This window comes from Micrasema longulum, unplaced genomic scaffold (genome assembly GCF_059751315.1).
Source record: "Micrasema longulum isolate JH-2025_06_02 unplaced genomic scaffold, ASM5975131v1 h1tg000112l, whole genome shotgun sequence".
NCBI classification, from domain to species: domain Eukaryota; kingdom Metazoa; phylum Arthropoda; class Insecta; order Trichoptera; family Brachycentridae; genus Micrasema; species Micrasema longulum.
This window is the reverse complement of record NW_028277318.1, coordinates 95,928-119,583: the sequence shown is the minus strand read 5'-3', so window position 1 is coordinate 119,583 and position 23,656 is coordinate 95,928. Positions and strand designations below refer to the sequence as shown.

The 23,656-nt window shown below is 30.9% G+C and overlaps 2 protein-coding genes across 3 annotated transcripts; both read right to left on the bottom strand.

Moving 5' to 3' along the window:
• Window positions 1-6,005: 6,005 nt before the first annotated feature.
• LOC148284534 (uncharacterized) lies at window positions 6,006-12,303 on the bottom strand. The gene is made up of 5 exons (XM_088238528.1): window positions 11,427-12,303; window positions 9,808-9,983; window positions 7,581-7,687; window positions 7,294-7,430; window positions 6,006-7,209 (listed from the first exon to the last, which is right to left on the bottom strand). Exons 1-5 carry the CDS (start codon window positions 11,969-11,971, stop codon window positions 6,594-6,596), a joined length of 1,581 nt encoding a protein of 526 aa, XP_088094654.1. The 5' UTR covers window positions 11,972-12,303; the 3' UTR covers window positions 6,006-6,593.
• A 462-nt stretch (window positions 12,304-12,765) lies between these two features.
• Window positions 12,766-15,794, bottom strand: Faa (fumarylacetoacetate hydrolase). 2 transcript variants are annotated; one of them, XM_088238540.1, is made up of 9 exons: window positions 15,617-15,794; window positions 14,881-14,988; window positions 14,616-14,740; window positions 14,378-14,518; window positions 14,110-14,207; window positions 13,780-13,935; window positions 13,452-13,658; window positions 13,240-13,385; window positions 12,766-13,160 (listed from the first exon to the last, which is right to left on the bottom strand). In XM_088238540.1, the coding sequence occupies exons 1-9, from the start codon at window positions 15,698-15,700 to the stop codon at window positions 12,960-12,962; spliced, it is 1,266 nt and encodes a 421-aa protein (XP_088094666.1). In that variant the 5' UTR covers window positions 15,701-15,794; the 3' UTR covers window positions 12,766-12,959. The 2 variants fall into 2 exon arrangements, with proteins under 2 accessions (XP_088094666.1, XP_088094672.1); XM_088238546.1 differs by lacking the exon at window positions 15,617-15,794 and adding an exon at window positions 15,191-15,469.
• Window positions 15,795-23,656: the final 7,862 nt, after the last annotated feature.

The following is a 23,656-nucleotide window of genomic DNA, read 5'->3' as shown; positions in this document are numbered from 1 at the left end:
AATGTTATGAGTCTTGGTGTATTGAAACGCTTCCTAATTCGATTTCCTACATAGATAAAACCATTTTCATGAAAGAAAGGAAAAGGTTTGTACAAATATTGGTTTCCACCCAGGGTGATAAATTTGATTTGGTAGATATATTTACTTTTTTATTCAAATGAAAAAAGGCAATTTCCAACCAAAAAACATTTATTTGCAAAAATATTTTGAAGACAGTTAAAGGTAATTTCTATTAGATAGAATACTCCAGATATTGTCAAACATACCAATAATAAAATAACTTACTCCATACCCATTAAAGAGAAGTGTATTGTAGCCAAAGGATTTTTTTTCAAATATTACATAATTATATTTTATGTTTAACGACTTCTCAATGGATGTTAATGCATTTGCAAAAGATAAGAAGAATACACATCTTTGGTAAAATAAATTTTTAAAATTATAACAAAAGTAAACTAAAAAAAATGTAATACTAATAAAGTTCAGAATTTTAAGTTCAGTAACTTACATTTGAAAGAAAACTGTCCATGTAGACAAAACACCTGGGCACCTTCAAGTATTACATTTTGGTTTTAATGAGTATATATTTATATATCATCAGTTCATAGGTAAAACTCACTCACTCACTCACAGTTAAGTTTCAATTTGATTTTAAGTTTGAAAATGATGGTTAAATTCAAAGTTTTTATAATTTATTTATGAAATACATCCATTATTTTTTAATAAAAATACCAAGTGATAATTTCTTGATTTAGATTTAAAAGGAATATCAACTCATATTTTTTAACAAATGCTACCGGGAAAGCTGCATAAAAAAAGGTTGAATAATAGATGCGTTTTCCGAAAAATATTACATATTGGTTGCTTGAATTATTTTTTTCATGCATTTAATTTTTATAAAAATGTAACAATTATTTAACTTTTTTTCAATGCAACAAACCTTAATGAGTTTTACCTTTGAACCGACAATATACATAGTAAACATAACAGTACTAGTAAATATCTCAAATATTACACTTATAACAAACCTGTTTCTAACAATGAAGTCCTCTAAAATATTTTTTTCAAGAAATCATAGAATTTTGGAGTTGTCTGAATAGGTATTGGGACTGTCAATATGTATAATATTTTACTATAGTATCTGAAGTTCAAATAAACAACACCTACATATATTATATTGGCAAGTTACATGTAAATATTGGTAAGGTAAATAAACTTTGGATATTTAAACTCCAGTTTATAGCTTTCAAGTAATAAAAAAATAGAATAATAGGTACTTAATTTTAAATTGAGTTAGTAGTACATTGGACTAAATTTTCCATTACACACTTTAAATTTTACACATGTGTATGTGGCTGTTATTATTCATTAGGAATACTACAAATAATGCAAGCAATATTTATTAAGAAAATTCAATCACATTAGAATATTATGTAAATTACTCATTGTAACTAAGTACGTTTGTAATACATTATGAGTGATTTGGATCATTTCACTTGCCAAACCTGTGTAGACTGTTTTTGATTTTAACAAAATATGGCATTGAATACTTATATAGATCACTTATAAAATAAGACAGTGTTAAATTTTTCAACCCAATGGAAATTTGAAATGCAATTATATCAAGCTGTTTTAAATAAAAATAATAGAAAGATGTCAGAGAACAAAAATAATGACATTAAAAATGGGTACTTTTTTTAACAAACTACAGAAATCAGTTCACCAAAATATGTATTAGTGTTTGCTATAACGAGTGCCTGTAGCGTAAAATATACACGTATAATCATTTGTAAGTTCAAATAATGCAAACTTAAATTTTGAAGATTACAGATAACAAACCTAAATTTTGAAGATTACAAAATTCACAATTTCCACAGTTCTGAAGTTTGATTCAATTAGTTGTTACATGTTCATATACTTTATTGACACAATGTTTTAAAAATTACAACTTTTTGAACATACTAAAAAAACATTATTTTTTTAATGTAATCGAATAATAAATTTGGGATGAATGAGAAATTAACAGAAAAATAGTTCAATTTTGTCACAACAATGGCAAAATAACAAATTCTGAAAAAATACTTCACACTGTACTATATCAAAGTTCTCACATCATCTATATATATTTATTACTCTAAATAAGGTTTACAACTATAGGGACTGTGTAATTTTTGTTATAAGAAACAATAGGGAAATATCACAAATACGGATAAAAATATGTGAAATGTATTTAGAAAAATTAATTGTTTTCAAAATCAATTTGGATATTGTGGAATGTTTTCATCCATAATTTAAAAAATAAAATTAATTTCGTTTGATTTATGTTCGTCAACAATGTTTGGCATTTTTCTCACTATTTATGTGGGCTATTATTGTCGCGTGGTTTTACGAAGAATTTTGACATTGTGAATTATATATTCGCTGTGCATCTGGAAACTAGTAACATAATACACAAAAATAAATGTAAAATCACTAATGTATGTAAATGAACGCCGATGAAATAATATACGACGTCTCTTCATACAAAGTATGTACTGGAATGACAAAGCGTCAAAATTTCATGCGAATTGTGACATAAAGGTACGTGGCCGATGCAATGAAGCATTTTTCCGGGAGTTCAAAATTATAAATTTAAAAATATTTTTTATACTACTAATAAGCACAAGATTTTTTATTTTTGTTTGTAGGTATTTCATATGCTCTTATTAAGTCATAATTTTAAAAAGAGTAATATTTCCCAATTCTCAAGTTATAAAATTCACATTATGCTCAGAAATAATAGGAACTGATTTTGTAAAGCATAATAATTATGCTTCTAAACGAATGTCGAAATAATTTATCATGTAATTGAAATGGCATTTGGTCACCAATATCAATGATACCGAAATGTTTAAAAATAATATTTCAAGAAAACTAAAAATGGCACAATTAAAGCTAATATGTATCCGATAACACACTATATACAGTTAAAACAGCTGCTGGTGAAATTCCAAATCAATATCTTTCTATATTTTATATGGTACATATGAAAAACCAACCATAGGAACAACTCAACACAAGCAAAATATATAATACATATGAAGAGTACAGGATATAAAAGGATGAATGTCAAAAATTGAAGTTTTGATTTGACATTTTAAAATTTTCAAACCTCTCGGACATAATATCGGAAAAAGAGCTGAAACCTTTATTGTGCGGGTGAGATTCATCCAGCTGAACTAATTCACTAGGCAATGCCTGAAAACAATTTTCCAGTTTTTATACTTCTTCTTTTACCGGTTAGTTAATTCAACAATGTTTTGAGTATGTTCAGATGTTTGCAGACAAGCTGGATTTCCTCCCTAGGGAGTAATACGGATCTAAATTTGAATTGGTTCAGCCGAATGAATCTCACCCACATGATAAAGGTTTCAGCTCTTAAAAGTCAACAGATGGAAGAGTTGAGGAAATGTGGATGTTTTAACTTAGGCAGAATGGTGAATGTTACAGTGCATAAAGTGACCACTTAAACCAGCCAATAAGCCGTAAGCCCCATGATGGTTTTCATTCATATTAAATTATCGCTTCACTTCCAGTGATATCCATCCTTTATCTCCGGTATGTTTTTTTTTGTTCAGTGGCCTTAGTCTGTAACTAATTCGTTTTGTCAATTCATTCGTAAGGGGGAACAAGAGCGAAATATGATTTTGATTGCGTTAGGGTGAGATGGATATATGACAAACGAACGAACTTATGAAACTAAATTGTGACAGAATAAGCCTCCAGGTATCTTGGAAAGTACTGCCTTAATGTCCAATTTTGTTCAACAGAAATGTGGATCATGTGAACTCCTGTCCGATGCCATTATTACTTTAAAACATATAAAAATTGACATCCATCCATTATATCCTGTACCGTTTAGAGGTGCTGTTATGTGGCCGGTGTTTATGTGAAAGAGACAACACAAGAGAAGAAATTCATTAATTCTCTTCAATCAGTCAGTTATTGGCATTTAGCGGAAGTTTACATTAGTATTTATGATTTTAAATTTATTTTGCAATAATGGGCCTAAATAATATTACAATTTTTATAAATTATAGAAAAGGAATTATTTAACAGTGTGCCTCTATGTTTTTTTTTTCAAATGTCTGAACTTCAGAATATTGTCTTTTGCTTGAGGTAACATGACGTTACATTACCTCGTGTAAAGCAATTTTGTAAAACAGCCTTTTAAGAGTTAAAAAAAAAAAAAACAGCAAGTTGAATATTATAAAATATTTTATTTTGTATTTAAAAAAAAAAGAAATATTTTTATAAACTTTTTAAATTAAGATTATATGATGCCAGTTATAAAGACATCTCCTTTTTGAAAATTTATAAGTACCAACTTATTCCAGAAACCCAACGAAATATTATATACCTCTGTAGGTAAAGTGGAAAACAGCAAACATTATCAATGTAAGAGACTAATGCAACTATCATAAGTTTCTTATTCAAAATCACTGATTTTAAATGGAAATTAATATTTTAGATATTTTTGCATTCATCTTACATAAACAAATTATATATCTTGTTCATAATCTTTATGTGTTTGTGCGGTTAATCACCAAGTAAATTAAACACAAACATCTTAATAAAACAAAGTGTACACTTTAAAAGCTACTTATAGGTATACAATATTAACATATAATAGTTTCATATTTAAAAAACTACTCATTTACTAGAGATTTCTTGTGCATGCATAAAAAAATACAAAGAATTACATGAATAAATTCTAGCTATTGCTTAATTTAAAGTGTCACAAGGTTAAATAGCATTCTATTAGTAAAGATTAATTCCATAAATACTAACAATGTTAGGTACATGTAAATACATTACTATGTAGTATTTAAATAGATAATGCAGACGGGTCTTAACTTTACTATAAGCATGATACCTACAATAAGGTGTATTGTATATCCTTACATTAGTAAAACAAATCATAAAAATAAATATTTTTAAAAAAAGGTGCCGATTCCATTATTGACCTGGGTGATTAATTAATCATTTTGGGGCCTTACTTATAAACCTGATATAAAATTACGCCTAGGGATAGTGGTAAAATTAGCATGGGAATACCAACCTTATTTTACCACTATGATAAGGATGGTATTCCCATCCTTATTCTGCCACTATGGCTAGGCGTAACTTTATACCAGGTTATTAAGTAAGGCCCTATAAGTCTTGGTATAAATAAAACAATCAGATTAATATTGAATTTTGCACAAACATGGGATGTTTTATAATAAAACATTTGAAAGACAACAATAAAGAAAATAAACCATAAAACTAAATATTAAATATGTAAAATATTGAAAGAAATTACTTATAAAATATTTAGTTTCTATGATACAGTTATAAAATTGTTTTTGAACTTAATCGGAAACATATTTCCCATTGAATTCAAGAATAATTATTTATGTAAGTTGACTAAAATGAATGTAGTCAAAATAATATGTGCAGTTATGTTTTATCTCATCATAAATATGTATTTTTATACAAATTTTTGGATTGAAAGGCTATTTAAATATATACAGGAACAGAAATATTTTAACTCTATAGATGTCGACACAATATGTAGCGTAAGAATATTAAAAGGATAAATTTAAAGTTTTAAAATACGTACGGGGAATTAAAAAATAGTTCAGTAGAATCCCTCACTAACTACGGATAAAGTGTTAGTAAATCCTGGACTTGAGGAACGGTTTTGCAATAAGAGTAAACTATCTATTAACTGGCATGAAAAATACTAAGACTTTGTCTTATATACATAAGGACGTATAATGACAACATCTACAATGAAGGATTACTATAATGGCGGTTATAAAAATAAGTTTTTATCAATTTTCTCAAATTTAACATACATAACACCATTACATACATATGTGAGTACAAAGAAAAATAGGATAAAATAAAAACAAAGATGGCGGTCCCTACTAAATTCTAACTGTAAAAGTATTCATAGACTGGTTTTAAATGTAACAATATTTTGTTTTTTCATTTCTCTACCTATAAGGTAAAGTTTTGGTTTATACAGCAAACATGTCGTCCAATATTATACATGCTATATATAATTTAATGACTACCTCCTTTGGCAGATCTCAGGTTACAGGTCCTCTGGAAGAATGAAAGATTAAGCAAGAGAGGACAAAGAAACCGTGGAGACAACTTGTAGTAGCCATACATTGATATATAAAATGAACAATAATGTATACTTTCTGTTAATGAACATTCATAGCAAAGAGAACATAAAGAATAGAAAATATTCAAAGTGAGACACATTACAATCTTGTTTAGATGTTATCCAGTTGATTAATTCATTTAAAGCTTTCAAATGCCTACACGGATTCCTGTAGATATTAAAAGAAAGGAAATATGTACAGACGGTCCAAAATATTTGGAAAACATAAATAATTAAGAAAGCTAAATAAAAATATAAATAAATGTTTAAAGGGAGACCACCTACCAATTTATTAAGATCATTTTAAATTCACGTTTCAAACAAAACCAACAAATGGGAATGCATAAATATGTTTGCGAAAAACTAATTAATACTAAAGTAATGGCTTAAGGATCTACGACCCGGGAAATCCAGGGGGGGGTGGAGGGGGCCATGGGGAGCCGGGAGCCCTATTAACAAACCACAGCCCGGGAGGAGGGAAGGATGTGAATCGGGCCCTATTGACTAGAAACGGAGAACGAGGAACCCTCTGAGGTAATCTCGGAGCCTCCAGCTGCCCACCAATCCTAAATCGAGGTTGAGCAAAGTCAAACGGATTTCCACCGACATAGTAACTATTGTTCTGTGCCCACTGGATGTCCGATGGAGCGGGCTGGGAGGTAGGATCGTACCGCAGCCCGAAAGGGTTGTTTGGAGGAACGCGACCGCGACCACGGCCAAAACCAACACTAACATTTTGTATTGGCTGATTCCTTCTATTAAACTCCGCAGTCTTTTGGAGATTCTTCTTATTCATCTTCTCTTCGAAAGGCGTAGGTTTGTGGCGTTTATTGGCACAGCTCTCGGAAGATTCACCCACTTCAGCGACACCAGCATTGGCCGCTGCAGCCTTCTTCTTCTGTTCTTTGAGAGCGTGCTTTGCTTTTCTCTCTTCTTCATCATCGGAGAATTCTAAAAACTGCGGAGGAGGTTCCACATCGTCCTTCCAGGATGCATCCGATCCTTTATTCCTAGAAATTAACAGTAATAAAAAGAATGACTCAACTCAGCAACTTATTTATGACTTAAGTACTTTGGATGGTGGTCATTTTTACCTCATCAATTCCGAAACAAAGACAAGATTTGTGTGTTCAGTTTTGGGCGCACAATAAACGCACATCCCAAACACAATTCCTTTTTCACTTATATGTTCCTTAGAATTAAAGCGGACGCAGTAAAATGGTTGGAAAACCTAAAAATTTCAAAAACAATAAATATAATTATCAGTCGTAAGTACATATTTACATTGTCTTTTTTACAAAAAATCATCAATAATTATTTATGATAAATCTTATTAGAATTTCAAGGTTTAAAAATAGCAAAATAATTCATAATTTCACACCTGTCCAAAAACATCATAAACTTGTCCAAGTGTTCTAGCTCCTTCGTCCAGAAATAACACAGTGTCTAAATCCAGGGCAGGTTTATTCGGGAATGCCTCAACAATTACTAAAATAGAAATTAAGTTATGTTTTGTTAACTATGATTTTATTAACTTAACAGTGCATTGATTTTCCAAACACGCTAGAAATAAGATACAAATAAGGAAATCCAAGGGACCAAAAAAAAAAATTCGTAATAACGAATTCCCACATATAATGAAAAAAAAACATACTAGGTATGTATATGTTCCGCGCCGTCGCAAAAAAATGTTGCGCGGCTTCAAAAAACAAAACAGACGGACTGACGCACTCAGCAGTATTCGGAGAGGTTCGGAGGGTTTCCTTCACACACGCGCTTACATACATACACACGCACATACTGGAAAACGTTTGTGTATTGGTGATTCTATCCCCGATTTTTCTACAAACTATTTATTTCCGTCGCTGCAAATGAATAACTATATCTTACATTTAATACTTTTATGTAATACGTAATTATATTACGGAGGAATACAAACATTCTGAGCCCGTTTTCTTCAATATCATTATTTTTTATGCAATGTATTTAACATTACATACTTGAATTTTATTGAACAGGAACAATATTTTACACTTCCGAAAGATCACTAAAATCAATTACCATTGCTTTCGAAATGTCATGTCAGACAGAACTCATCAAATGTATTTCCCAAAAAGCGCCTTCCAATCATTCAAAGTAAAAATATTGACTTAGTCCGAGTAAACTTTTCATATTAATGAATGAATTCTCTCAAAATGTCAAGTCCAAATTCATATCTCGATTGTATCGGCAAACCATTTGGAATGAATTCACTCGAGATATCTTGATTATATTTTGTTAAGTCCGAGTGAACTCAATTAATTGTAAACATTTCGAAATGTCTCGACCCTTTCGACTGTTTTATCGAATATTTCAATTATTTTAATTGGATTATTCCCACCATTAGTCATCAAGAAGCTTTGACTGTTCTGGGTGCCGATAGACCGCCGCCGAAAAGGCCATAAAACCATTTGCATATGGCAGATGTAGCGGGGGCGTGGCTTTGAAAGTGCGAAATAATATTTTCATATTTTAACATTATATTATATTTCGTTATAAATTTGCGTAAATGTATTGGCATTTTTTCGTACGGAACAAAAATGATTTTGTTATACATATTAACGGAATTTCGTTATATAAATGCATTTTTGTATGAAATATTGGTTTTAGAGAATAAATTTAGATTTTTTTTTTTATATACCGTAAAACGGGGTTAAATTGCATCACTTTTTAATAACTTTTCAGCTATAATGATTTTTTTCATCGAGGAGATGAGTAGTGTTTTTGACAATAAATGTCATGGTTATATAATATATTTCCTTTACTTTTTTGTGGTTATAAGTATATTTTGTAGTTTCATATACAAGCTATAATTTTTTGAAAAATGATGCAAAGTAAGCCCTAGGGCGGGGTGACATTGCATCACTTTTTTTTTCCTTCAGTATCTTAATAGATTCCACATGGACATGGAAATATTAATATTAATATTTTTTGGTAAATTTAGTAAGAAATACTGGTATTATCAAATACATGACAAAATTCAACATACGAAACCACTTTACTCACCTTAGAATGATATACACTGTTGAAGATGTGATAAGAATTACCTATAGAAATTATTCATAAAAACTGCACAGCCAACCCAAACCGCTAATCGCTCAGTACTAAAGTACCATATTGAATGGAAAATAACCTTAGGTAAGAGTGAAAAGTGACATCCATTGAATATTTGGAGAAACAATGAGTTATTGTTAGTAGCAATGACAACAGGTGTCTCTAAAAACTTTTTTTTTTTGATGCAATGTTACCCTTGATGGTGCAATTTAACCCCGTTTTACGGTACGTCATTTTTCCCTATATCGCGGTTTTACTGTATCGTGATTGTATTTTTACTGATCTTGAAAAACTGTGTTTGAATAAGTTAAAGTATTGTTTAAAAGTACACAATGAGACTTACATTTCGAAACATGACTAAGCATGTTTTGAGTTTGATTTTGTTTATCCATTCTCTTAGAGAAAAACTAGCTATATTTCTTAAATTGTATAAAAAATGGTTAAAAAAATAAATAACTAATTATATAAATATGTAGAAAGACGATACATTATAGATTGATTATCGTGATACATACCTAGACGGTCCACAATATCATAAATAGTTCCTATTAAAATACATTCCTTATCAGGTACCGATATGGTAAGGTCTTGTATGAGAGGTAAATCTTCTAAATCTAGTTCTCCTTTCACCTTGGGGGCCACCAACTTCTTGGCAGATGAGACCATCTTAGTATTAGAATTAGCTTCATCACTGAAATCATTTAGGAGTCAAAATTAAAACACAAATCAATAGGCAAATATTTTACATCACTGTATAAAAGTTAGCATGTGGCATTAAAAAAAAAAAATGCAATACAAGCCAAGGGGCCCCATTATTATAGTACACCCAGGCTTAAGAAACTAAAATAAATTAATGTGACCTCACAAGAATCAAAACTCGGAAGCTGCAGAAACCATGACTTATTTTATATCTAAAAACACAGAGTTAAAAAAGTCATAATATCAATTACACAAAATGTAGTATTATTGAGTAAATTTAAAATAAAATATCAACTTGAGAATGAACAACGGAGTTTTTTTTTTATTGCGTTCAAATTTACTAATGAGGAAGTTCAGTGCTATGGAAAATTGTACGAAAAAAATGTCTTCTTACACACTGTCAGCACAACTCACCGACACCAACTCGTGATGACATGGGAGAAGTCATTTCAAAATTACAAAGCTTTAAAAAATCATAGTCATGATAATACGAAACATAAAAAAATTGGGTTAGTTTCATAGTCTATTAACAAATAAAAAATAAATAAAAAAAACCACAGAACTTCCTCATTATTGTTTTTTCTTTCAAACAATATTAATAGTTCTGATCCCACATTTCAAATACACACTTACTGTCTGAAACACTAAAATGTAAAGATAATATTTTATTGAATTCTTCCTGTTATCTTTATATTAATTCATCAAAACAACAATTATTACTTACAATAATGAAAAGTAATTTGCACAAATACTCTCTCTTGATAAGTTCATCTTATTAATGAGTAAAATGATAAAAAAACAGAAACTGAACATAAATTTAATGCTATTTATTTAAGATAGAAGTCAATATTTTTTATAAATCTATATATCAATCACAAGCTCTTATCAAGAATTAAAAATACTTGAATATATTGTAATATGCCAACTTGCAGGTTGTAAAATAAATACTAAAAATTTTATTCTAAGAAATACATTATAGAACGATGTTTATAACTTTTACAACAATAACAATAGAAAATAAAAACTATGTTTATATTCATAAACATATGTAGCATAGTAGGTACTAGGTTAGCTATTTTATATTGTTGGATTAGTGCAAGAAGTCACTTACAAAAGTAATGAATTGAGTTTTACTGAGACATCTCGGATCGCATTACAGCACCCACCATTGAGGTATGGATAATGATGGACTCTGTAATGCAATTCGTAACGTCAGAAAAGAGTGCAAACAACCCACAGCAAAACACAGAAAAACTCATTTTGCATTAGAACAGCTGTGAAAAATCTAAGAAATTTAAAGAAATCACGATTGGTGTGCATATGAACACACATTTTTGAACATATGACCCCACATCGTTATGTACATATGACCTCACTTAGGGAAAAAAACATAACACAAAAAAACATTGAAAGTAATGATGAGTAAAGTAAATACCTATCGCTAGTGACATCAGCACCCTTCAGGCTCTCCCACTCGCTGGAGTCACTCTCCGACTCTTGAGAACTGTCATCAGTACTGTTTAATCCGTGATCATTACTACTCCACCTGGCAGCTTCTTTATCACAGTCGATCGCGTCATTCTTCACTTCTGGAACCGCACTGCACGCGGAATCCGCCATCTGCTCTTCGGAAACTGAATCACCATCCACGGGTCCGTGTTCGCTAATATTTTTATAATTGTTTTTTTGTACTAGATCGTCGACGAGAGCGTTGTCGTTAGCAATTACGTTGTCCATTTCAGAATCGATTGAAAACGATTGATTGCTCTCCGCGGTTGATAATGCATCAGATTCGATGCTTTGAGACTTGATGACATCTCCTAAACTTAACTTAGTGTCCTTTTGGCGAATTGGGTTGATTTGTTCGACATTGTTATGATTGGCATCGTCTGCGTCATCACATGAATCTGAACTATCGTACGATTGTAGCAGTTGAAGCGAAGAATTTGGCTTTGAGGAGTTATTTCGTGAGGTTTCCATGATTGTTAAACCAAACACTTATAAATCTTTAGATCTAAAAAAACTGCGAGTGAGATTTTACACTGAATATTTATTTTCATTCGACGACATCCCGGCTCAAAGATGAACGTGGGAACTGCGTTAAATGTCATATATAATGGTAAATGGTAAAAAAAAACACTTAAACACAATCTTGTAAGATACTCGATTCTAAAACATGTTTATATTACTTTGCATTTATAATAATTATAAATAAAAACACGTGCGACCGAAACACCCATTAAATTCACGAACAAAAATTTGACGTATTTTTTCTATGAAAAATGATAAAAGTCAAAGACAAACGACACGTCAAAGATTGCCAAAGAAAAAACTAACTAGTAGGATACTTTGGTACAGCGGTAGGTACTAAATTTAAAGATTTTTATTTTTACTTGTAATTCCAGTTTCGTCGGTTTGGTCAAACGATATTAGTAGTGTTACTATGTAAAATTCTTTTTTGGTACATTAATTAATCCACAACATATGAAGGACGAGCAAAATTCAATTTCTTACCCATCAAGCCCAAACCCCTCGAAATAAGCAAATACTAAAACAGTGCTAGTTTTCTGAATGCTCTCAAAAAAGTAGAGAACGCGATATTAGAACGTAATTTAAGTACTAATTATAGCTATCAATGCTTTCTCTACCTCTGCAAGAGCATTCATAATCGCACTGGGTCTACTTACCGAATTTTTAAAAGGAAACCAATAATCAAGAGGACGCACATTCTAGCGATGCAATACACCTAATTATAAATATTATGAACTTAATAATTTCTTTTGTTTTTTTTTAATACGCATTTATTTTCAGTCATTGAAATTGGGTCCTCTTGGTCCGAAACAAAATCGAACAAATCGAATATTTTTTATTTTTTTTAATCAATCACGATAACAAATGGTAAAGTTTTTATTATAAGCCAATAGATTTATATTAAGTATATAAAACGTTTATCTCAATAGTTCAAAAATCAAACAAATTCAACAGCGGGAAGTAGTTTTCCTGCGCAATTTCCAAATCCAATTCTCTTTCCGTTTTCATCCTCACAAAATCCTTTTAAAATAACAGTATCTCCATCTTGTAAGAATCTTCGTGTTTCTCCATTTTTAAGAACTACGGGCTTAGTTCCTCTCCACGATAATTCGAGCATTGATCCAAAGGAATCCGAAGACTAAAAAGAAACAATAAAAAAACAGTTATGTAAGTAATGTAAAAAACTGTTATAAAACAATACAAAAAAAAAAACTAACTTCTCCGCTGATAGTTCCCGATGCCATCAAGTCCCCCGGTTTCACATTACATCCTGTAACTGTGTGATGAGCCAACTGTTGTTTTACAGTCCAATACAAAGTACTGAAATTTCCACGCGTTAGTATTGTACCAGGACCATCTTTGGCTAAAAAAATATTATTTTAGTATTATGCATTGAATAAAACAATGTAACGAGATGAACCATGTATACCTTGTAACTCGACTTCTAAATTTATGTCGAAATTGAAAGCATCATCATGACGAAGATAAGGAAATGGAATTGGATCTTGTTTCACATTGGGGACAATAAAAGCTTTGAGGGCTTCCATAGTTACAATCCACGGTGATATTGTAGTGCCAAGATTCTTTGAAGTAAATGGTCCGAGAGGTTGATACTCCCATTTTTGAATATCGCGAGCTAAATAAAACGACAGGAAATAACATTGTAAGTAAAATTAGGTAAGTATATGTACGTATTTGAAAATTGAAAAATAAAAATAGTGTGTTTTCATCAAATTAATTCAAATAAATAAACATACCACTCCAATCATTCATAAGAACCATTCCAAAGATATGGTTGTCAGCGTCCTTCACATTTATTCTACTACCAAGAGATGTTGGTGGACCTCCAACGAAAAATGCCATTTCAAGTTCAAAATCCATCAAACGACATGGACCAAACACAGGATCAGCTCCTGAAATAAATATTTTATTACCTACTTTAATTAAAAGATAATATGTACATAGTATTTTTCGTCTTTCCAATAATAATAATGAAAATCCATGATACTATTTACAAATTTATATTTGAATGACGTAAAAAGGGTTTTGAACTGTAAAAAAAATAAAAAATATTTTAGTAAACCTACCATCAACTGGCAAAGTTTGTCCATATGGTCTTCGAATAGGTGTACCAGATATTACAATGGAACTTGATCGTCCATGATAACCAACTGGAATATGTTTCCTAAAACCAAGAAAGCCAATGAAAAAACAGCAGGTAATTCATTTAACACAATATTCAAAATAACATTTCCACTAAAACAGTTTTTCGTCAAGTTTAATTTTATTTATATAAATATATATCTATAAAAACAGATTTTTAAAAATTGTGTCAAAATTCAAAATGTTACCAACCAGTTTGGTAACAACGGATTCTCAGCACCCCGAAACATAGTGCCCGTGTTAGTCGCATGATATTTTGAAGAAAAAAAGTCTGTATAATCTCCGATAGATGCAGGCACGTGCATTGATGCTTCGTATTGTTGAATAAAAGCTCTTAAAATAAAATTTGAAAAACACATTAGGTACATCAAATTATGCCCCCCTAATGCAAAATTTATTTCGAAAAACTTCAAACTTCTTAATATCTTACTTTTGTCGCAAAACAACATCATTTTGCAAAAGAGGATTTTCTTTGCTCAGAAGACTTTGAATTGTTTCACGAGCTTCTATCCACGAAGCTTTTCCCAATGCCATGAAGGAATTCAATGTACTTTCCTTAAAATAAGATAGGTAACTTAGTACAAAAATCTAGTAGAATATTAAAAATATTTTAATGCTGAACACGTTTTCGGTTCGTCATTAATTTAAATGAATTGAGTTGGTTGTGAATACTAAGTAAAAAAATATTGTATCACCTTAAAAACATGTTGATTTTTGACCAATAGTGAACCAGTAAAGTAATGAGAGATCACTTTCAAATCTAAAATGAATTCACCGATCGCCACGCCAATATGTGGTTCCACCTAAAGAAAATATAAATCTATTTTAATTTACAGTCGATACATAAACAAATCATATATGCTTTGCGGATTAGATAAAGTTATTAAATTAGGTATATAAATAAAATAATAAAGCTACATATTATGTATAATACACATGTATCTGATGTATCAATTGGCGGTGTTGGATATATTCAAATCAGATGTTTCAAATTTAGACTTTTACCCATTTTAAACTTTGCATAATTTTATAAATCCAATATAATGGAGAGAAATAAGAAATCTTGCAGCATTATGGAAAGCGATCAAGGACAAGGACAAAAAAGGCGTTCTCGATCTCGGATATACAGTTATACACGTCATACGGCGGTTGTGATGAGGAGTAAAAACTGAATATTTAGTATATTTACTAACAAGGTATAAATAAAATTGTTTTACTAAGTATAAATTAAATATAATATACATAAGTAACGCGCGTGTCACGACACAAAATACATAGGTAGGTGTAGTAAAAGGCACAATGTAATTTATGAATTACCTGCCCACCTAAGACCCAAATATCTTAAGGGTTTTACCATAGAATTATAATGTAGGTACATTGAATTGTAATATGAGATTGAATTCGAGAATGATGATTAATCACGGTACTCACATTTTTTGGAGACGTAAATACTCCGTATGGAAGATTGTGAATTGAAAAATCACTGTTAGGGGAATATTCAATAAAACTGTTCATTGTTGCTTAATTTGTAATGTTTTTTATCAATAATTAAAATTGAACGGTTATAACCAGCGACACAACTCCGCCAAAGACTCGATAACTTTATAGTAAATTATTTTCATTTAGCTCGTTTCCAAGAGCCGGCAATCATATTGGTTGTACGTTGTACCTATTTACTATGGTGTAAAATATAGGATTTCAAAGGAATCTGGTTTAATATTATGGCGACAAATAAATGTTTTGAGGTAAATTTGAATAAATTAATTAGTTATTCATTTTAGTTGAATTCTTATAATTCAAGGTTGTCCAGAACATTTGCTGGCGGACATACCCGAAGATGAAGCATTAAAGAGATTGTAAACCTTTTTACGTAATAAAGTGTACATAAGTTAAGTAAATTTCGAGTAGGTACCCATTGATTTTTAAATATATTTCCAGAATAACAAGATTATAATAGTAATACTGCAATAAATATTATAAAAATAATATAAAAGGCAAAACTTGATGGTAATTGACAAGCTCTTTCAACCTCTATCACAACTATGGATGTGAAATTACGCAATTTTACCAAAAGTCGCGATAAAATACCATAATTACGGTAATTTTCGCTAAGAAACGAATTTGACGTACTTATTTGTATTTTTCAAAGATATTACAAATACAAGTGGCTTTGTTTTAAAACACTTTACATGACTGCAAAAACCAGGTTTAGATCCATCTGGTGGTTGTCGAGATTTATTAAAAGTATGGGACGTTCATGGTCATTCAGTATGTACTTTTTTCACTTTTTTTATAAAAAAGGTTATTATGTTTTGAAACTTAACAGGATCGGTAGACATAGGTAAGTTTGTGACCTTGAACGACTACCGCTCATGCCACGATTTTGAAAAAATAATGCTTAAAATCAGTTTTTTGTGTATAATTACGTCCCTGAAGGTTTTATAGAAATAAATATACGAAAGTCTGAGAAAATAAAATTTACTTAAAAATCGTGATATTTTTTTTTTTCGTAGGATCTATACTTTCCAAGATACACGTTTGAACATCAAATACATTTTATCAAAATAGCGGAAAAGCGCTATTAGCACTAACTTTTTACTAATTATTTGATAGTTGACCTACCAAAAGTCATCATCATCATCATCGTTCCATGTCCACTACCTAGTTGGAGCATATGGTGTTCACAAAGATCTTCCAGGCATCTCGGTCGGATGCCAGCTCCTGTGCATCCTCACAAGTTAGGTTTGCACCTCGTAGTTGTGACATGAACTACCAACTAAATTAGCAGTGGAGGTCTAAGACGTCGAGAACTTGATGCCTCGTTAAGCAGGCTAACCTGAAGTAGCATTATGTAATATTAAATTATTTTTATATTATAATGTACACTGTTTAAAGTATTTGTAATACCTACCGCCTATATATTTGCAAATTTCGATTATTTTATTAGAATACGTGACTGCGAGAAAAAAACTCTTTTTAAAAACCACCGACGGTACTTTTTTTTTAGATGCACTCAAGTAAATTTTATTTTCTCAGACTTTCGTATATTTTTTTTCTATAAAACCTTCAGGGACGTAAATATACACAAAAAACTGATTTGAAGCATTATTTTTTCAAAATCGTGGCATGAGCGGTAGTCGTTCAAGATCACAAACTTAAGGTTTTACTAAGGACCCTATGTCCACCGATCCTGTTAAGTTTCAAAACATAATAACCCTTTTTATAAAAAAAAGTGAAAAAAGTACATACCGAATGACCTTGAACGTCCCAAACTTCTAAAAAATCTCGACAACCACCCAATGGATCTAAACCTGGTTTTTGCAGTCATGTAAAGTGTCCGAAAACAAACCTACTCGTATTTGTAATATCTTTGAAAAATAATAATAAGTACGTCAAATTCGTTTCTTACCGAAAAATATCGTAAAATACCGTATTTTACCAAAATCTGGTAAAATTCCCGTAAAATACCGCGGTAATTTTACCGCCTTGCATCTCTAATCACAACATGGGTTATTTCTTCGTTCTAGTAATGAAAGAACCCTTTTAATACCCATTCACCACTCTAATTTTGTTGCCTTCTCTTTCACAGTAGAAGCTGCTCGATTGTGGAATAATTTACGCAGTAATGTCAGAGAAGCCTCTTCTTTATTCACATTTAAATCATGATTGAAATGGCACTATTAGAATATTTTAGTTTTTCCTTTCTTCTCATTTTTTCCTTCCCATCTCCCTTCCTCTCTTCATAGTATTGCAGATTTTTAGCTTCTTTGTATTTATTATTTTATTTTAAAAAATTGTACTTATACCTCCTCTTGTTTTGTACCTAATAGTCCTAGAATATGCACAATAAGTTTTTCTGCGTATGTCGTTTGTACTCCTTACCGACGTTTCGGATCGCATTACAGCATACATCATCAGGGTTGTTGTTATTTATGTAGATAAATGTTTAACGTACCTCTAGGATTTGTACCGAGTTGCAGTCGTTGCTGCCTACAGCTTGTTAAATCGAAATATGTGTCGATGTCTATTATGTGATGCTTTTATGTGATTTCTTTATAACTGAGTACCAGGATGATTTTAATCACATCCCATAATCTATGTTTTTATTGTTGGGATGTTTGTAAATCTCGATCGCTTCTAAAAAGAAGCGATCGAGATTTAAAAATTAAAATCAATCGAGTTTGATGACTCTTTAGTCTCCAAAAGGTAATCGGGTTGTGGTCCTGTGGCTAGTATCTCGGACTCACGGACCGAAGGTCCGTGGTTCGAATCCCACTATACCCCAATTTGATTACCATTTTCTAATAGTGAGTTATTTACAACTCGTTGAAAATGGCCGTCAAAATTAAATATTTGATAAAAAGAACGCAAATATTATTTTTTAAAATTAAAATAAATTATTATCGGCTTGAAGAAAAACTGGACGTAGTTATGCAGAAAGTGTCCAACCCTCAAAATGCAAAAATGAGTTTAATGCTGGTTTCGATAGCATACTATGCTATCTTTATGCTGAAAACGTCCAAGCTCCAAGTGCTATACTTTTTTGCCAATTAAAGAAATTTAAAAAAATAATTTAAAAAAGAGCTGCAACAAAATAGTCAAACAACTTGGTGGGTTTTAAAGTTAATATAACAGTGAAAGCCCTGGTGTGGGTTAGAAATTTCTTTAATTGGCAAAAAAAGTATGGCACTTGGAGTTTGGACGTTTTCAGCACATAAAGATATCGAAACCGCCATTACTAATTTTTGGCATTTTAAGGGTTGGATGATTTCTGCATAACTACGTCCCTTATGTCCCATTTCTATGCGGTGTTCGGCCAGAGCCGACTTCTTGGGGTAGCCGAGCCTGTATGCATTCATATATTCCTTTTCTGCCGTTGTAATTTTTCTGGCAGTCTGCCCGATGTACAGCTTGGGACAGTTTTTACTATTAAGATTGTAAATACCATCAGTTTTGAGAGGATCCCGGTCCTTTGCTGATTTTATAAAATCTCTCATTTTTGTGGATGTGCCGAAAATGGTTTTGATGCTGTTTTTTAAGAATTTTAGAAATTCTATCCGTAACATTCTGTACATGCGGCAAACAAGCTATCCCTTTTTAATTGTCACGTTTTCTGTTTGTATACGATACATTTCGCTCGTATTTGTCTGTACACTTCTTCTTCTTTCTTTTCCACATCTGCTCCTAAGTGGAGCATGTGGACATCACCAGTTGCCTCCAGGAGACCCTATCACCAGCCAGCATTTTTGCCTCTTTCCACGTCAATCTAGCGCCTCTAAATTCCGCCGAATAAAGTCAAAAGATCGTCATCGACGACCTTCCAGGACGGCGTGAGCTCGCATTCCTCCCAAGATTATTGCTCTTGGGAGGAATCTCCCAAGATTATTGCTGTTATAAAAAGCGCTCCACATAGATAGCAATTGTCGTGTGAGAATCGGCAGCTCTTTGACTGATTGGTTCTGGGTCTCCACTGGAGTGAGGCAAGGCTGCGTCCTTGCACCGTTCTTGTCTGTATACAAATAACATCAACCCTGATGATGGTCACTGTTATGCTGTTCGAAACGTCGGTAAGGAGTAAAAATGACACCCGGCATAATAACCTAGAAAAACTTATTGTGCATTGGGCCGTGAAAATCTTAAAAGTTTACCTCGAATATGTCCATATGCTACTTATAACTTAACGGTTTGGGTAGGTAGGAAGAAATTGCCTTAAGGCCTTAAGGCCCCGCCCTTATATAAAATGTTAAATAAGTAATTGAAATACGACTGGAAATATCCTTATTTCCTCATTCACCATCCAGAAAATCATGTATTTACATCAGGCTTATGAATTGTCATTGGCTGGTTTAAATAATCACCCTACCTACAACTGTAACATTCATCATTCTGCATTTGCTCGAAGATCCAAGATCTTCTACCATTTTTTTTCCTGTTTTTTTGGAAAGTTAAAGAAAAACTAATGGTCACAAGCCCTGTGTACCTAGACTTCCATATTCTCTTCTAAAATCATATTTTTTTGTTTTGATACTAGTCTTTATAAAATCCCTTAAATATTGAATCCTGTCTTGAATATAAATAAATCAGACATACTTAAAATGAGCGAAGTATGGACTTGGAAAAACTGTATCTCGAGTAATGATTCCCCGATTTACGACCAAAACGCCTTTGACTATTCCTTTATCTTTTAAATAAATATTTTTCCTTAAAGTTGTCCACTGGTTGCACACACCTACACACACTGTCATGTTTATATTGTTTTGACTTCAGACACATTCTGAAACCCAGATAATAAAGGTATTATTATTGCATATTATGTTTATGTTATCATACTGGATAAATAATAAGATTTACTTTAACTTAAGTCCGAATGAAATTTTAGCTTTGGCCAAAAAACATATTCTGCCATTTCGCTTGGCATATTATGCCATTTGGATAAATAAATATCAATTCCTAATACTTGTTTTATCACCTTTGGAAAGGTACAATTATTTACTATTAAAAGTACTTTTGAATTTACGATGATTATTAACACCATAATACATAAAATAAAATAACATTCAGGGGATAAAAATCATTGTTATGTTTCATGTTATATTTTTAGTTTAAAATTAACTTTACAGGCTTGCACTTACTACTACAATGGAATAAAAAAAGGCTCGAGTTCATACGATTTACTGAAATATTTTAATTTTAGGGCTATTTTCTTTTAATTGTAAATAACCGTGTTAGCAAACGGGAAATAAGTTGTGGTAGAGCGGGGTTTGAACCTCAGATCTCCTGATCCGGAGTCCGAGACACTACTCTCGGGACCTCTGAAGGACTCTCTGTAAAAAGGTAACAATCAAAAGAAAAAATAACAATCAGCTAATAAATTCAATTATGGTTTATTTTTAAAGGAATACATAAAAACAACTATTTTCCAATGGATAATTTTTTAAACATTGTTTATAATAAGTAATGAATCTGGTAAATCATAATTGAAATTTTAAATTTACACATAATAATAAAATTAATAGTGTCTAACGAGTCATACACATGGAAATCCTTTTTAAAAATTATATTCACTATTTCTGTACATCGGTTGAATAAATAATCACTGAATAAAATAAAATAAATAAAACAACTTTGTTTTTTACCACTAATTTTTTATTATTTTTTTCCACTTCACCACAGAAATCTTAGAAATAAAAAAAACGATTCATAATAAGAAAACAATAATTAAAAACCAAATAAACAATATTTCTTTTAGTCCTCTCCTGTCTAACTTCGAAAATATTGATATCAAATTACCACCCGTGTAAGGCAAAAACTACTTGATTTATTGGGTCCACGTGTAGTATTTAGTGAACATGATAAAAATAAAAAAGGAATCAATTCATTAGTTACGTAAACCTTGACGAAGAAGCTTGTTTGCTTTGAAACCGGTTGGTGGAAAAAAATAAAAAATAATAATTAGTGGTTAAAACAAAGTTGTTTTATTTATTTTATTATAATGAATAACCACAAAGTTAGTGCTACAAATATAAACTTTATAAATAATCACTTGTTATTTTAAAAGAAAAGCAAATTCCTCCAAAAATAAAGCCAAGGTAATAGATCTGTTTGTCACTACAATACACTTTGACATTTTCAGTTTTATACTTCAAAAGACCTTGGCAGTGATGAACTGCCAGGTATATTTATCCATAATAATTGTGCCGATACACTACTCCCTACCTCCACCAATTAGCTATATATATATACAGCAATGGGACTGCTTGTAAAACTCCTATTCTTATTCTGGAAGATGGGGGTCAGTGCAATATAAGCACCTGACATCACTACTGTGTAGCTCTGTTGTGATGAGTCCCCATAAATTAGTTCTTGCCCTCCAAGCCTTAGTCTTAAAAGAGCCGGGCTACCGAGCGGAGGACGAGTGCCCTCATATTGCTAAATCTTCTCCAAATCCATGGGCTATTGCGTAGGGAGTGAGCGCTTTAATATCCTCAGGTTTTATGATAACCGAAATCAAAATATTTGTCAAATTAATGTATGGTTCTGATTGGTGTTTATTGGCTTATAGAAATACAAAAAATAGCATTACTGTTTTCAATATAAACATTGACAAATTGACCTTTTTATAGCATCATAAAAATTTTCAATAATAGTAAATCATAATTTTAAATGAAAGTTTTCGGTATTCTATTTATTGCCATAAGAAAAATGGAAGGATATTATGGGTTACAATAATAGTAAATCAATCTTTTAAATCATAATTTAAGTTTTCAGAATTCTATTTATTTCCATAAGAAAAATGGAAAGATGTTATGGGTTAGCTTGAGGTATTTTGTTATGAAAATGGCGCTATATAAGTTATCCATAATAATAATAGCACTTAGGACCAATTAAAGCAAATCTGATGCATAGTGATATTTTGTTTACCAGAAAATATTGCATAGAAAGCATTTTAAAAATGAACTTTTCAGATATAGGTACTTATTAGTGTTAAATAATTTGATATTTCTTCATTTTAAATTTATTATTGTTACTACTAATGGACATTACAAACTCATTCAAGCTTACATATGTTTAAAAATAAAATTAATTATGGATTATTTTATTGAATAGATTTTAAATAGTCTATTTATTTTTATAAATAAAAAAATATGTATTTTCCATCCCTATCATTAACATTCAGTCTTTCAAGTTAGATTAAGGTGAAAATTTTCATGTTATGATGGTCATATAATTTTTTATTATTGTATAAAACACACTAGACTTATCTAATACACTTATTTTATTCTACAATAAATTAGTGATTACTATCTTATATCAAGTTACATACAACGTCTAAGTTTACATGTCCATTTAACTTGTATTCAATATTTCAAGCTTTTTAAATTAATCTACAAAATGAAAAATTAGGCAAAAATAGCTTTAATGTTTAAATAATATTAAAATTAATTTACTTTAATATGATCATAGTTGGGAGCAAAGGCGAATTAGTATGTGTATAATTGCAGTGTACTGCCAAGTTAAATTATAAAATAGACGATAGTAAAAATGAGTAATGCAACAAATTTATTTCAACATTATTCGATACTTTTACCAAAAAAATTAGCAGGATCATCTTTAGTAGATGTAATTATTCTAATCAGCTTATATTATGCTTTTTAAAAAAAAAAAACATCACATACATTTAAAACTAGTTGAAGAACATATGAATTGTCTTAAAAAAAAAAAAAAACATAGTTTGCAGAACATATCCTTACAAATAATCACTCATTTAACTTTGAAGATAATAATGAAATTTTACATACAAATCAAAAAGAAAGTGCATTTAATAATTTAGACATATTAGAAAGGCAGTAAATAACAATTGGAATATTACTCATAATCAAATAAATCTAAGCAACAGTCCTATTTATAATATATTTGCTCTCCCCAAACCCACACTTAAACCCCCCTCTCTTCTCCCTCAGCCACACCCAA

Excerpts from the sequence above, each read along its gene's own strand:
- LOC148284534 (XM_088238528.1), bottom strand. The coding sequence starts at position 11,971 with ATGGAAACCTCACGAAATAACTCCTCAAAGCCAAATTCTTCGCTTCAA. Across the intron at positions 9,984-11,426 it reads GCTGATGTCACTAGCGATAG|TGATGAAGCTAATTCTAATA; the intron begins GTATTTACTTTA and ends AAATGATTTCAG. Across the intron at positions 7,688-9,807 it reads TGATATTGTGGACCGTCTAG|TAATTGTTGAGGCATTCCCG; the intron begins GTATGTATCACG and ends TTTCTATTTTAG.
- Faa (XM_088238540.1), bottom strand. The coding sequence starts at position 15,700 with ATGAACAGTTTTATTGAATATTCCCCTAACAGTGATTTTTCAATTCAC. Across the intron at positions 14,989-15,616 it reads TATTTACGTCTCCAAAAAAT|GTGGAACCACATATTGGCGT; the intron begins GTGAGTACCGTG and ends TATTTTCTTTAG. Across the intron at positions 14,741-14,880 it reads AAAATCAACATGTTTTTAAG|GAAAGTACATTGAATTCCTT; the intron begins GTGATACAATAT and ends TCTTATTTTAAG.